The 16,394-nt window shown below is 37.2% G+C and overlaps 1 protein-coding gene across 1 annotated transcript; it reads right to left on the reverse strand.

Moving 5' to 3' along the window:
- Positions 1 to 1,554: 1,554 nt before the first annotated feature.
- Positions 1,555 to 11,916, reverse strand: kiss1ra (KISS1 receptor a). Its single transcript, XM_046850737.1, has 5 exons — positions 11,566 to 11,916; positions 10,921 to 11,045; positions 3,661 to 3,796; positions 2,813 to 3,051; positions 1,555 to 2,581 (listed from the first exon to the last, which is right to left on the reverse strand). The coding sequence occupies exons 1-5, from the start codon at positions 11,789 to 11,791 to the stop codon at positions 2,207 to 2,209; spliced, it is 1,101 nt and encodes a 366-aa protein (XP_046706693.1). The 5' UTR covers positions 11,792 to 11,916; the 3' UTR covers positions 1,555 to 2,206.
- Between the last annotated feature and the right edge of the window lie 4,478 nt (positions 11,917 to 16,394).

The following is a 16,394-nucleotide window of genomic DNA, read 5'->3' on the forward strand; positions in this document are numbered from 1 at the left end:
ATTAAGGTGTTAGAACGCATTACACCAAAGAATCTCTTCCTGAGAGTATCAGAAAATGCAAACTTCAGTAATCATTAATAGATATACTGTACAAATGGTATTGATGTATTCAGGTGAGCTGGAAGTCAAACTTTCTGATGTAACCCTTGAAAGATATTTGATTGCATACTTTGGAAAAAAAAAGCACCTGATAGCTCAGTAAAAAATATGCAGGTTGTTCAGCGATGTGCTGGTGCTGTTTTGTAGCAGGTATACTTCAGGGGCTCTTGTGAACATTAATGGCACTAATAATTTCGTTAAGTGTCAGGACATTGGAAAACCTGCAGGCACAGCTGGCTGTATTTTGAGCTTTTAACAAAATGGTGAGCCAAATATAATTTAAAATCAACAAGGTTACGTTTAAAGAAACACAAAACCAATTACATGACTGTCTCAGCCTCTGAATCCTTTTGAAAAGCTGTGGCATCGGATTTGAAGAGCAAAGCTTTTTAAATGTATGAAACTTTGTTAAAAAATAACAGAAAGACGCTTGGGGCTGTTTTTCTTCAATGCAGGAGAAAAATAGTAATTTTTCAAGATATAGGCACTACTTAAAAGTCCCGAGCAATGTCCCTTTTGTCAAGCAGCAGAGGCAGCACCAGTTGTAGAGAATACTTTTATTTAAAAAAACATAAAATAAACTGGCATGCACAAACAAATCCTAAACACGAGTCAGGCAATGGGTCAGGTGACGTACAAACAGGTATTCAGGAAACAAGCTTGGGTCACACCCCAATATAGCAACCATGAACTGTGAGTTGAAATCCATGGTTGCCATGTATGTAGTCAGAGGTAAATTTGGGAAATGGAGTCAGATGTGAACAATGTTGTTGACAGGACAGAACCTGGTTAGAGTAGCTCACTCTAGGAGTAGATTTGACTCCCAGGATGAGGCTTTGGTTTCTCCGGATATCAGGGATAAAATTTGTGAAGCTCACGCACGCCGTGGGCTGGGATTAGGTAATCCTTGCAGTCAATCAGGCACTGTAGCTTTTCACATATGCAGTCAAAGGTGGTTTTAATTCATTTGTGATATAGACTCAGTCGTTCCATCTCAAAAGTTGTGAACTGGGAGTTAAAGTCCGTTGTGGCCATGTTTTTAGTCTGAGTTGCATTTTTGGATATGGAATCAGATGCTCAATTTGGCGCTGACATTCAACTTTTATGATTGAGTTCAAAATATCAAGTAAGTGCATGTGCCATTCTTTTGATATATTTATTTTCAGTCATGGTTATGAAGCATAGCAATAATTCCTATAGGACTCTACATATCCACCTAATGATATATGTACATTGATTTATATTTTACATAACCCCATCTATCCATGGAGTTAAACATAGACTTATATCATTTTGATAATGACCTTGAAAAATCTATTAATTTCAAAAGAAAAAATCACAAAGGTATATATATACACACATGGACACACTATGTACATATATATATATATATATATATATATATATATATATATATATATATATATATATATAGTGTGGAACCATAGTGTGGAACCATTTACCAGCATTGGAAACTAAGTAAGAGTGAAAACACGGCCAACCCAAAGCTGTAAGTGGTAATATTGCAGTATGCACTGAAATGTGTTCAGACTTGCTGTCAAAGTAAAAAGACTCTTGGCTGAATTAGGAGGTAAACTGAGAACATCAGTAACACCTATTAACATAAAAATGATCAGGGTTTCACTAGGCGGCAACCTACTTCTTCAACTTAGTCAATGAGTCATGGGTCTCCGTTGATCATCAGTTAACATCCTCTCTGGCAGGTTCCTGCATATCCCTGTTGGCAGAACATCCATTCATCTGGCAAAGCTTATTGGCCTCACTGATTTACATCCCATTCATATTACTGCTAACAGCCACAGATTAGGTGAACTTATAACATTGTATTAAATGTCATTTTATGTAATTCTCATTTCATGTTGCTCATGTGATACACTTCACAATGGTTAAGTGCGTATCAAAAAATCAACATGCAAATGTGCTTTTCCATGTCATTGTACATCTTCTTATTATGCACACTGGAGCTCCCTGAAGAAATCATTTCATTTCCAAATTCATCAGTTTGTTTTGGTGCAAGATGTGCCAGCAATTAAGCATTTGCCTATTGTGCAGATGAAGGTACTAATTTCTCTTTCCTGCCTGCTGCTCATTTCCTTTCTGTGTTGCTCTCGTCTGTTGCAACGAATTTGATTTCTGCATTCACTGTACGAGAAGTTACACTGCTGTCCCTCACCGCATGTCTGAAGAGAAAGGGGAACGTCTTCCTGAAGGACTTTCTGAAGCTGGCCCCCATAAAGCCATACACGATGGGGTTAATAGACGAGTTGGCATACGACATGCAGTTGGCCCACGTCTTGATCTTATACGTGGCATAATTGACCTTAAAGTTGGGGTAGAAAGACTGAAAGAGGACAAAAATTTGAATAGGACCCCAGCAGATGGTGAAGAGCACCACGATGACCACCACCATTTTGGAAACCTTGCTCCGGATGGAAATGGTTCTCTCTGAGAGCAGATGCACCTGAAAATAGATCAGTTTTGTCTTTGGCAAGTCTTGATCATACTTAAAATAAATGGAGCAGTATGTGGCTTAAAAGGCTGGTCTAGCGTATGACCCTAAGAGCAAATGAAGTTATGAATTATAGACAAGGGTTTCTTCATGCAATATCTTTTCTATTTGAGTTGCAGGACAGGCTCGACAAAAAACATTTATTAAAAAATGAATAGCAATAAGGAAGTTGACTGCTACTACCTGGTGGTTATTATCTACAGGCTCTACAGTTGGCTGGCCCACCCTCTTCAACATAAAGGAATAGCAGAATGAGATGGTCAGAACAGGCAGCAGGTAGACAGCTATGAATTGGTAGAGAATGAAGGCTTTTTCATGTGTCTTTGAGGGAAAGCGCTCCATACAGTACTGTCTTGGCCCATACCAGTACCCATCCTCAAGCCTTTGATACATTAAAATTGGGGTGGACAGAATGAAAGAGCCTGGAACAAAAAAAAGAAAAAATTATGTTAAAAAAAAAAAAAAAAAAGATAATAATTAACACCCACATTAATTAATATTCATACAATCAATTAATAAAAAAGCCCACATTGGCCATTATGAACCAACACTGCAGTTGGTAAGTAGCAAGATTCAGAACTGAGGATGAAGAATCTTTTTTTTCACCTTGAGTGTAATTGTGTTAATTTTTTTATTTCATTCCCAAAATGTCTTCTGAATGATAAGCTTAATATTTGGATATGCTAATTAATGCGGCAAAAATGGCAGTTAATATGAATAAAGTAAAGAAACAATCAAACAGTTACCATCAATAATTTGTAAGCTAGTAGTATAGGGACAAATGACTTATTACAGTAATTAATTACATTTATATTTTTCGAGAATTTAGCAGACACCTTTATCCCGAGAAGGTGAGGGGAAGGGGGCCTTGTTAAAGGACCCAGGAGTGGTGGCTTAGTGGTGCTGGGTTTTGAATTTACCTTTTTTTATCATCCAATGTCTTACCCACTATTAGTAAACTTTACATAAAATAAATGTAATATTTTACAAATATTTTACAGAGATCTTAATAACGATATTGTATGACATACCAATCCAGATGCAGATGCTTACAATCATGGCAACCCGTGACGTGCGATGTCGTAGAGATTTCAATGGGTACACAGTCACGTAGCAACGATCCCCACTCATTGCTGTCAACGTGATGCACGTGGCCTGGACTGTCACCTGCAAACAACCACAGCCATGCTTTCTTTCATCGTGGATTATAATAAAAGCCATTGCATCGAGAAATAGTCCAAAAGTTTCACAGAAAAGAGATAGACAATCTATTCTTCCGACAGACAAAAAGAAGGCTGACGCATGGAACGAGGATAATGCAACCTCTTTTTGCACAGTAGACAGAAAACATGTCGTGTTATTCATCTTTTTAGGGGAACTTGGAAATTGAATGGAGGGTTCAAGATCAAGTCTTATTACAGCTCAGGCAAATATTTAATTGAACCAGAGGAGCCAGTGCTTCCATTGTTAGGGCTGCAAATTATTCATACTAAAGTACCTATCAGTCTGTAGTCAATGAAGTGCTGAATAATATGATCTGAAATAGTATTATGAATACTATTTTAAAGGTGGCTTTCAAGCAGACATTTCCAAAGTAATGGCCTTAATATACCACAACACATGAGCTCTGCCTAATTATCAGTTCTAGTAGGATATAGCATAATGAATAGAATAAACCCTTTCCACTCAGTGTCGGAAAGATCAATGCCCACCATCTCCACCTTGCTTTTAACTAGATTTAGTTGGATGTGCTAATTCAAATCCTCCCACAGTAGCTACACTAGACAAAGACTTTAGGGCATAGGGGTGTCTGTTGTTTATCTGCCTGACAATTAATTATGTTTTTCTACCATTATAACTACCATGGACCTTTTAATAGAGAAGACAAAAGCACAATGCAACTGCCCATGCAGTGGCTAGCATTGTTTGTTGTCATTGTGTTGTACAGTCCACTTATCTTCAAGTGCACAGCAAAACTGAAAGGACACAATACCATTGAGTAATCTAACATGTCCTTTTGTTCACCATAAAGTTACTGTGTGTGCAGTGGGAGATTAGGAGGACAGTAACACATACTGTGACATTTTTCCTAACCAAAAGACATGGTTGAATAAAAATCTGGGTTTGGAAAGGGAGATTGGGGGAATTGCATTTTGTCAGGGGGAGAAATGTGTATAAAATATCTACATATATAAGAGAAGACTGTTAAATTAGCCAAGAGGGACTATAGGGCTACAAGTCCAGGAGATTGGATTACAACTAAAGGGGTTGAAACTGTATCACAAATAGTTGTTGCTTTCACAGAGATTTCCATGTACTATACATCTATCATTCTACAATGTTTTAACATTACTATCATCAGGTTCCAAGAAACTAAAGTAACATGCAATTACATAATATTTTGCTAAGGACTACTGTTTGTATTACTTGTATCCTAAATTGTACAGTATCTATAGTGTTGGTTTTCCCTTAACAGTTTGTTTACTAGCTAAACAAGTGTATAGACGATGCCATTACTCTGCCCTTCACATTGCCCTCCAGAACCTGGACAGAGCAAACATTTATGGGCAGATGTTGTTTACTGATTATAGTTCAGCATTTAGCATAGTCCCTGATCTTTAATCTCAGGGTGCTGAACTGGCCCACCTCCATCTGCAACTGGATTTTAGATGTTTGGCACCGAGAATCCAGATGCTGAAAAAGCCTTACATTGTTGCTGTTTACAATACAGATTGTATTCATGGTTCAATATTGAGTGTGTAGCCAAGCATGATGGTGAATACATCATAAAATTAGCAGACACTACCATGTCTTAGGTCTTGTCAATAATAATGATGGGGCTCCACATTGACAGAAGATTTGTGTTTAGGCACTGTGCTCTACCAATACCAACAATAACGTTAGGCTATACCTTCAAAAACCAAACGTAAAGCAATTTATACCCTGGTTTGTATTAATAAGGAAGTAGAGAACAGAGAATAGATGGTTTTACATGTTTGAAACTGCATGTCTCTGAAAAATATTAACTGAACATCAGAAATAGGGGGATGAGTTCTACAAAAGATATGAAAAAGCACAATGAATGACTGCTTCTGCTCTACCAACAATTGATTTAATTTAAACTGATTGTAGCATTTATAGATTTCTTTCCATCATGAGTATCCTGACTCACCTTGTCCAAAGATTATTGAATAAACTGAAATCATGTAGCTATAGTAATCTTGGCATGGGCACTGCCAGTTTCCAGAAAATCTTTTATCCTTTTGCACACTGAAAGATCTATGCATTATTAATGCATTCAAAGCATGCAACTTATTTATATTCTTTTTTTCTCAGTTTTTATTGTTCCTATGTACTCAAAATACAAGGCATATGAAAAATCTCATGTAGTTCATTCACTAAACTTGTAATGTCCTTTAATTATTATGAATGTCCTTATTGGAACACTTGCCTCAGACAGACCGAGATAAGTAATTTCAGTAATTATGTCTTCTTTATTGGCCGAGACAATAACATGCCCATTTATTCCTCTTTTCTCCAGAGAATTAATTGAATGGAAAATTCACAATCGATTCATAGATTCAGGTGACTCATTAACCAGCTGCTAATTTCAGATCGAGATCAATCTTCTGAAGGTGCCCACTGCTAAAAAGTTCTTCGTTACTTTATCCCAACACGTTCTTGCTTCTAAGCTTAAAAGACATTACAAGTATGTAGAAGTATGTCCCATACCATTGTATAAGATAAGGAATGTTTAATTTTTACCAAACATAGTTCAGGATTGTGTGATATTTGTAAGGAAAGAAGTCAATGCTGTCAGCAATGAAATAGCTGCCCACTCATCCCCAGCTTTAAATTGTTCAAGTTATTTTACTCCACAAAGCTCTGTGAAATCCTGTACTGTCATATTGTCATGGCAGGCCTGGATAAATGTCCTCAATAAACTGATTTACACACTTAGTACAGTGCTAATGCCATGATTACTGGTTTGACGTCCATGGAGGATGACAATAAAATGCACGTCCTTCCAAAGCTGGTGTAACGGCAATTTCTGTAAGTCACCTTGGAGAAAAAACAAAGCTGCGTATAAAGACCCATGTACTTATTGAGGCCAGTGGGTTAGTAAGCCAGAGACAAAAATCTGTGTGAAAAAATTACACCCAAATTTTTTATAGTGATTGATATAAGGGATATACATTTACCAGCCACATTTGCACAATAAGTCAAACTCAAGAGATGCTCAAACCAGCCTATCTGTCACCAACAACCACCCCATACTCAGTGTCATTGTAATCATGTTTGTTCCCCATTCCGATGTTAGAAGTGAAGGTTAACTAATCACTTAACCTGTAGCTGCATGATTTCATGCATTGCAATGCTGCCATTGGATTATTGCATTAAGTGATTGAATAACTGCATGAAAAAGCAGGGTTGTAGATGTTCCTATTAAAATGCAGAGCATATACATTATCATGGCAAGCCACAGAAAAATGAAGATATTTGTCCTCACACAGGAAGCCAGAATACATTTTTAGGGATTTATATAGATTGTGGATAAAATGTTATACTTAAATAAGTAAAAATTCAAATTTTACTGAAAATAAAAAAAAGGAAAAAGAATTTCTGAAGTTTAAGGAACAGAGATGCAACAGGGTTTAACAAAATGGCATTTATTGAGCACAAAAAACAAAAACAATGAAAGACAAATGGAGGGTGTTTAAGAAGAAATCCTAATCCTACTAGCTTCAAAAGAAATGTGTATGTGTGTGTGTGTGTGTGTGTGTGTGTGTGTGTGTGTGTGTGTGTGTGTGTGTGTGTGTGTGTAAAAAGAGTGTAAATGGTGTTATTCCACCTATTTTAATCTCTAGGGACCTTAATAAACTCTATGGCTACTTGAATTAAGTTCCCTTTTAAACGTGCTGTTATATTCCAAAGTTAGCTATGAATTGTTCTGTTCTTAAGGTCAGGACTCATCTCTTAGTCCCTGACTAAGTATTCAGTATTTACGACTCCATCACAACAGCTCTGAATGACGAAGCATGCTTCATAATTCATTATAACACTCATGCAGGCATTGTGCCTATGCTCCCAGGAGACAAACACATACTCCAGCTTTGTGTCCACTGCCTCAACACTGGTCTTCCTTAGAGATGCAGTGTCAGGTGTTGTTTGCCCTGACTGTGCAGTGATGCCCATGTTGAAATAGTGTTTGGTGTAGGCTGCATGCCTGATGTTTACCCTTGCATCATGTCAATGTTTTTTTCATCTGATAAAATTCTTTTGCCATGTTCAGGCAGTTTTACTTTTTGCATTGAAACTATCACTCTACAATCTGCTGCCTGTCACTTCTCTACAACTTAACTGATCAAAACCTTGGAAAAAATTCCCCCCTCAGCACCTCTCTACCACCATGGGTGTTTTGAGGTGTAAACAGATGGTCTAGGTGCCAATTATATCCAGAGGCATAACAATCCTGCTGTTTTGCGATGACTGGGTCCAATGACACTTTCCTGGCTCCACCAAGGGAAGTGTCCTCCCTCTTTACATACATTACAGCGTTAATTCTTACTGTGCTTTTGAAAAGAAAACTCAGCATGCAGCAAGTCTTATTTTAGTAACCTTCCAACCCGGTGTGTGGCATACATTATGGCATTTGCCAGTCAAAATCAGCCAGGTATTGAATTTCAGGAGTATCAACACCTGCTGAAAATGCACATAGATATTTGCAGCTGCATCAAAAGTCCCATTGGACTTGTTGGAATTAGCCTAAGGCTAAAGCTCAAATTCTACCGAGAGATCATCGGCGTCTCATCCAGCGAGACACAAGATTTAACTCGTTGTAGAAGTGTGGCTTTTGCCACAAAAGAAAAAATAGTTACCATAAACATCCCGCTAGGGAAGTATGGTGCCCTAAAAAGAAGAGGAGACATGTGAAGGCTCAGTGTGAAAGTAGAACTCATGAATGTGAAACTACTAGAAATTGAGGAAAGGTCAAAACAGCCCTCACAGTCATCTTCCCGGTTGTAAGTCATCGCTAACACCACACTATTGCAGATTCCTCCACAGTAAATATTTTTTCCACAAAATAAAAGGAAATAGCTCGAACCACAGACATGGTTACAGATGCCTTTCGGTTTGGCTCCATGGATTGAGTTGCTGATTAAAACTGTGCCCCTTTATTTGAACCTGGTATGCCTTCAGGCAGAAACTGTTCTATAAACTTTATCAGGATACAAAGTACTGCATGGTTTCTAAAATACTAACATTTCTACTAGAACTAAAAGTCAACAGAATTTCCTGTCTCTAAAGAAGGTGTATGATGTTTCTCCACATTACAGTACCATGAATGGTGTCTCACTGGGGTTGCAAAAACTAGTCACTGCCTTTCAGAATAGATCAAGGCAGTCTGATCCTTAACAGCATCCCTTATAGCCCGATTCTGGATGTCAAACAGAAATCCAACAGACTGTGTTTTTTTTGGGGAATCATTTTAGCAAAAAATATGAGTGGGCAACCTAAACACCATAAAGATATTCTGACCCCGAACTGCCCACATTTCCATCACCTACTATTGTAAATAAATTGTACAATGTTACACAAACCAGTTGAGGAATCATTTTGCACAATGCGCACTATATAATACCGGTACTCTATATTAACTCGATGATACTATTAGGATGGCAGTGATTCAATTATCAGATTGGTTTCGATTAGCACCTTTTAAGGAGTGTACAGGAGCAAATCGCTCTTTATATGTCAATGGCCATAATGTGCTACAATACCTGAGCTGTGCCTTATTATAGACTATGTTGAAACATTTGCAGGTAAGCAGGAAAACCATCAAAATGAGTGAAAGACTGATTACTGCACACTCTAACCCCATGGACTGGAAAAAAAATCAATGCCCACCATCTCTAAACAGCTTGTAATTAGCTTCATTTGAATTTGTTAATTCAGTTCTCCCACAGTTAAGGATATGGTGAGATCTGTTATTTAGCAACTATTCTTTTTCTTTTAGTGAAACTGCTAGGAAGTGTTTTGTAAAGATGAGCAAAATCACAAAAAGAGATGACTATACATCATTTCTTGTTATTGTGTTTTACGGTTCACTTATCTTCATATGCACAGCAAAATTACAGCACTGCAGAACAGTAAATGCCATGTATTGTATAATACAAGTCGGCTTTAAGAAAGTCCTCCGCATGTTGCTTTAAACATAACAAGCATGTGTAGTGCAGTACAGCACAAAAGACTTTGAGATATTTGTAATATCGTATAGTTTTAAATATGTTCCCGATCATAATAGAGGAAAACCTGACATTTTGCTATTTCATGCACCCCTAATCTTTCTTTCTCTTGGCCTGGCAAATCCGTTTTATGAATTTTAAACTACTGCTCCCGAAAAACACCCTGCTGTTAGGCTGTGACTAAGAAGTGACTCACTTATACGGATATCTACACAAGGCAGGTGAATCACAATCCCCTAAATCCTCCAGAAGACATAAATGAATAACCCCACCGTTCACACACTTATTTATAGTTGCTGAAGATTGTGTGCTCATCTGTCATTCAATAACTGTTAGCTCTGGCCTGCCAATTTGACTGGTCGAACATTGTTTTAAGAGAAGCTTTATTTTCTATACAGAATTTTTTTAATATGTCTATCACTTTGCTTGTCTGAGCCTGCAACATATAATTTTTACCACCAATTTCAGCGTTAGACTCAGTGGCATCATGGATATGAGAATTGAGACTTGTCATGAATATAACTTTTGACCTCAAGTATGAAAGCTTGTTGGAAGAAAAAGAAAATGAAAAACGGAAACCATTTTCCAAAGCTTATTCTTACGGCCGAATTGGAGAAATGCTGATATTTAGTATAGTTTTTTATTTACTTAACATGCTTAAATAACATCACAGAATATGTAGATGATGCAATTCGAATTGAGCACAGGTTTACTTCAGGTTTTTTTTTTTTTTTTTGTATCATATTAGAATTGCTTGCTATACCAACTCTTTTCTGAAAGCAATTATTGTCATGCAATTTGCTGTCAGCTGCATCACAATGGTGGCAGATGGCTCAAAAAGTGCCTTAGGTAGTCTGTTAAAAAATACTCAGCATAATATGTTGTGGATTTTGGGGAGAATAAGATGATGAAAATATTGCTTCTGTAGAAAAACATGGATTTAATTCAGCACTGATTTAATAAGAAAAACACAATAACAATTCAAAACCATTCAACACTATTTTTTTTTTTTATTAGCCTGCTGAGAGCAATGTGCGTGCATACCTGCTGCAGAAAAGCAACAAATTTGCACATGAAGTCACCGAAGATCCATCCAGGGAGAGGGTAGAGGGTAGCCGTGAATGGCACGCAACACACCAGGAAGATGATGTCTGTGGCAGCTAGGTTAGCTGAAGAAGAAAACAAAGATTTAATGAGAGTTTCTTGTGTGTGTGTGTGTGTGTGTGTGTGTGTGTGTGTGTGTGTGTGTGTGTGTGTGTGGTACATTTGTTCCTTTGATAAACTTGAAATGCCAAGAACAATCATTGCTGTAAAACCTTTTACATCCAACGCTCACTTTAACAAAAAACGAAATACCAAATCTTTCTTGTAAAAATCCACTTTTCTAATGATATTATTGCGATTCTCTTCATTCATTTTGCTTCTGAAAAAAATCTAATAGCACTGCAGATGTTACAGTAAAGGGTAAAGTACAGTATAATTTAATTTGAAATGAAGTGGCCACAGGAGCTGAAAAAGTGTGCAAGATTATTTTCATAATCATATCCTGTGCATGAGAAGAAAACAAATGATGCATTCAAGATTTTGGAACCATTAACAAATTGTTGTGTGCTGATCTGTGTTGATGAAATAACACGCAGAATTATTTAAGACTTTTTTCCCCTCACACTGCTGTGAACTAAAACTTACCGATGTAGAAGTTGGTAGCGGTCCTCATCTGCCTGTGCTTGGAGATCACATAGATGACTAGTAAGTTCCCTACGAGTCCAACCAGCATGATGAGCGAGAAGAAGAGTGGCACCAGCCAGGCGTCAGTCAGAAAAGGGTGCTCACCTTCTTCCACCTCCTCCAAGGACAAGTTCATTGAAGAATCGTTCAGCATCTCGGAAGAGTTCCACACCTCACTGGAGAACATGGTGGCTTGTAGGATGTATAGCAGCACGGTTCACAAAATGGCTTATCTGAAAACTTATCTGCTCTTCTCTTCATTTCTCAGCTTCCTAAGCTGCATCTACTCTTTGCACTCTGCGTCCAGGCAAGTTTGCATCGGCTTTATACCGAGTCTGAATACACGTGGGCATTAGCAGGGCTGGAGAAAAGAGAGCTAGGGGTCTCCTAGCAACAGTTTGGGGATAGGCATTGCATATGTAGTGCCCAATTCGGAGAGAGTGGGGTAGAGGGAGAGAGAGAAAGAGTGAGAGAGAGAAAGGGGTGGCATACAAATGGCAATACAATTGTATTATATATATAGTATGCAAAATATATAGATGACAAACAGCACTCATTTATTTTGGATTAATAGCAAGGTTGGCTGATTATTGTTTACCATGATCTGAAAATAAATTCAGTATTACTGTTAGTACTATTATTGCTGTACTACAATATTATTATGCTATACGTGCTAATGACCTCAAAATACAGATGTGTTGCAAATTATAGGAAAATCTAACCTGCTTGTTGACAGACCATTCTTGTTGACAGTCTGATCACGTCTTTCACTGACATTCTCACCTGAAGCATGGCTGGGGTTTTTTTTGTTCGTTTTTTTTTTCTTACATATTACATACTACTACACAAGCCTTATAATTTTTACTGATAGATGCAGATGTCACTTTAATCACAGTTCCCATCAAAACACGGACTTTGTGTGGATCCGTCAACCCATTTTCAAAGACCCATTGATTTTCTTCTCTTCTTGTCATCTAAATCCAATGTCAGCATGCCTCAGCGGACAGGGAAATGCTTTATTCTTAATTGTAGTATCCAGTACACCTATTTGGAGGAATTTCTGAATTAGTTATGATCTGCCACGATTCAGCGCGAAAAGAAAAACCCTCTCCAATGACACCATATAGAGGAGAATACAAGGATGTTAACCGCATTAAGGCAAGTCATTATTATACACTCCATCTAGACGAATCAACAGATCATCCGATCATGCCAACCTGATTTTGAAACACTTTTTATTTCTATTTATACAAAACACTATTTATTTCAGGCCTCAATAAGGTCTCCTGGTGGTGTAGTGGGTAGGATGCGGCGATCCCCGGTCAGGGAACCAACCCCAGCCACTCTTAGTGCTGGTCCCAAGCCCGGATAAATGGGAAGGGTTGTGTTAGGAAGGGCATCCAGTGTAAAAACATGTGCCAAATCAAACATGTGGATGATCCGCTGTGGCGACCCCTGATGGGAGAAGCCGAAAGAAAAAAACATTTAGTGCCTCAATAGTAATTATGTGAATAAAACCTTTGTACTTTATGAATGATGTACATTTCTTTAACTAATTTTCCTATGTACAGGATACAACACAAAATATATAATAGGTAGGTTGATTTGTTTTTTGTTATGTCAGTTAGTAAACGATTATTATCCAAATGTATTATCCAAAGTTAATATTAATAACATTAATATTCATCCTTAAGTTGTCTAGAGGAGAGTGACCTCCAGGCTTATTATCAGCGCTCAGTAAAAAGCCTGTATTTCTGATAGTATGAAGGTGCATTAGTGCCTATGAAATGAGCAACTTGGACATCTGAAAGGCACCATCAATGATAAAAGATATATCTTCTTTAAGGAAGCCCTTGCATATTTCAGAAGGACAATATTAAACCGCATACTGTTTCTATGCAAAAGCATGGCTTGATAATGGTTTGGCTTTCACCAATTTAAAATATTTGGCACATCTTGAAACAAAAATATGTCAAAGAGGACTCAGGACTGTTAAGCAGTTAAAATTTAGACAACATTCCTCTCCCAAAACTCCAGCAACTGGTTTCCTCAGTTCCCAGTGGTTTTTGAGATAAGTTGTTGCCATCGATTTCAAAATTACCCAATTTTTTCCCTTAAATTCTTAGTTAAAATTAACAGTAACCACTTAACATTTGTGTTTTTTATGTTAAATTGTTAATAAGATATGGGTTTATGAGATTTGCAAATCATTGCATTTAGTTTTTATTTACATTTTGAAAAGCAGCCTAACTTCATTGTAATTGGGCTTGTAGTATTGTGTGGCAAATTCTAAGATAAACTGTATTATAATGACTATTAATATGACTATGCCTTTAAAGCTAAATGTTTGTTAATATTTTATATTTTAAGGTGATATTATATACAGAAATATTAAAGATCATTTAACGATTAAGCAGCAATATACCTGTGGTGGCTTGGCTGTATTTTTCCACAATTTACATGCTGTTATGTTTCTTACCCATCACTCACTCTTACTGCTCCTGCTCTTATGCAATTGCTATGAACTACATTTTTAACAAATATTTCACAGAACAATGTTTAATTGTTTACTTCCTTTTTAATTCATGATAAATGCAAAAGGGAACATAACATTCAATGTGACTTTTAGCAGGAGAAATAAACACTTAATTTTATTTTGAAATTACAAGATGTACAGCACAACTATTAACCACTTTATTAGGAAGACATGCAAAACTGCACATTCATGCAGTGATCTAATCAGCCAAACATGTTTCTTTCATCTTGAAACCGCTAATCCCTTGGGACATTCACACACCGCAGTCTCAAGAGTGTACGCCAAATGGTGCGAAAAACAACAACAAAAACACTGAATGTGTGACAGTTCTGTGGATGGAAACACCTTGGTAATAAGAGAGATCAGAGGAGAATGACCAGGAAGGATATAAGAACTCGGTACTGTACAACAGCATCTCAGCATGGACAAAACATTCAACCTTGTGGTAGATAGCCTTCAGCAACAGAAGACCACATCAGGTTCCACTCCTGTCAACCAAGAAGAAAAATCTAAGGCTGTCATTGGTACAGGCCCTTCAAATTTGGACAGATAATATTCCTTTTTCACTCTGGTCCTGTTTCATTCGACTCAAACCTACCGTTTTCTAAGTCTGTGTTTTGGATATTCTCAGATTCCTTGACTGACAGGAGTCTAATCTGATGTGGCCTTCTGCTGTTGTTGCTCATCTACCAGAAGGTTTGACTTTTGGTGCATACTGAGATGCTTTTCTGCTCAGCAGGTTGTAAAGATTACATTCTTGACTTACTATTGACTTCCTGTCAGCTCAAACCATCCTGGTCATTTTCCTTTGATAGCACTTAACAACAGTGTTTCAGCCTGCAGACCCTCCAATCACAGAATGTTTTTTGTTTTCTGCATCATTTTGTATAAATTCAAGAGAATGTTATGTTTTTGTTACCAAAATCATGCCACGGTTATCACAGTGTCGCAGAGATCACATCCCCATTTATCCCCATTCTGACATTTTTTTTGTTTTTTTTTTTGCATTTGCACTTACACAGAGCAATTTACAGTAATATTTAGACAACTGAGCTGTTTTGGGTTAAGGGCCTCACTCGGGGGCCCAGCAGTGGCAGCTGGGATCTGAACTCAATACCTTTTGATCAGATGTCCAGTTTTCCTAAACAATTCTACCTAAAGCACTTAAATCCTATATGCCTGATTTACTGCATTGTACTGCTGCCACATCACTTGCCAATTAGAATGAATGTATGAATGAACAAAGGTGTACAGATATTCCTATAAGTGGATGGTGAGTGTATGTAGTCTATTCTATGCCCAAATATCTGTGAACCAAATCATCCAAGCTTTGACTTTTTGAACATTAAGATAGTATAAATAGAAAAACATTTGATACAAATAATTTTAACATTACATGAGGTTGTGTTTGATGATGACGGTGATGATGGTGTTTGGTGATGACCTAAATCTTGCGTTAGTGTAACGATGAACTTGCAAAAAGGTTTGTGATCCATATTATTGTTGCTGCTAAAACAACATTACAGTGACCTATTATCTTGAAGAAGCTACCTTATAAGATACATTCCCTTAGAATGCTTAGAAGTTTAGATGTTATACCAGGGAGAATCAAGGATTCCTGCATATGCGAGTCAGTAAAAGTATGAGCCCACTTCTCTCAAGGTATCTTGTAATCTGCTGCCACACTTGAATAGAATTACAGTATAAGGTATAAGCTTCTTGAATATAAATAAGTTACTATTCCTGCTGTCACATATAATAAGACATGACAAGAAAACTGGAGAGCAAATACAGGAGTCCACATAGTTCTGTATGTCAAAGCAGTTGTGAAACAATTCTCAGACAAACCTAGTATAGCAGGCACAATTATAAAATATAATATTTGACCCAGCAAGGCCACCCTTATTAGTTTATGTCTGCAAGGTCTTTTTGATCTGTCATTTTCTCTTTTTTTGCCACACCATTTAAAGCTTGAGCCATGTAATTATAAAGGCATTCATAAAGAACAATTTAATGAACTGAAAGAATCATTGAATTGTCATGGCTGTATTTTTTCTAAGAGCTTGAGTTATGACTTGTTCCTCTTACAAGTGCATTAATCTTAATACCTTAAATTTCTTCAGTTATTCCTTAACCACAGAAATTGTTGCTTGCACCACTGTTTTTTATGTTATCCTCTTAACAATACTCTGATATTGGGCTAGATGGCAATTTTCAAGAGAAGTTTTCATAAATTTTGTATAAAGGGACACAG

The sequence above is a fragment of the Silurus meridionalis genome, chromosome 6 (assembly GCF_014805685.1).
Source record: "Silurus meridionalis isolate SWU-2019-XX chromosome 6, ASM1480568v1, whole genome shotgun sequence".
Taxonomy (NCBI): domain Eukaryota; kingdom Metazoa; phylum Chordata; class Actinopteri; order Siluriformes; family Siluridae; genus Silurus; species Silurus meridionalis.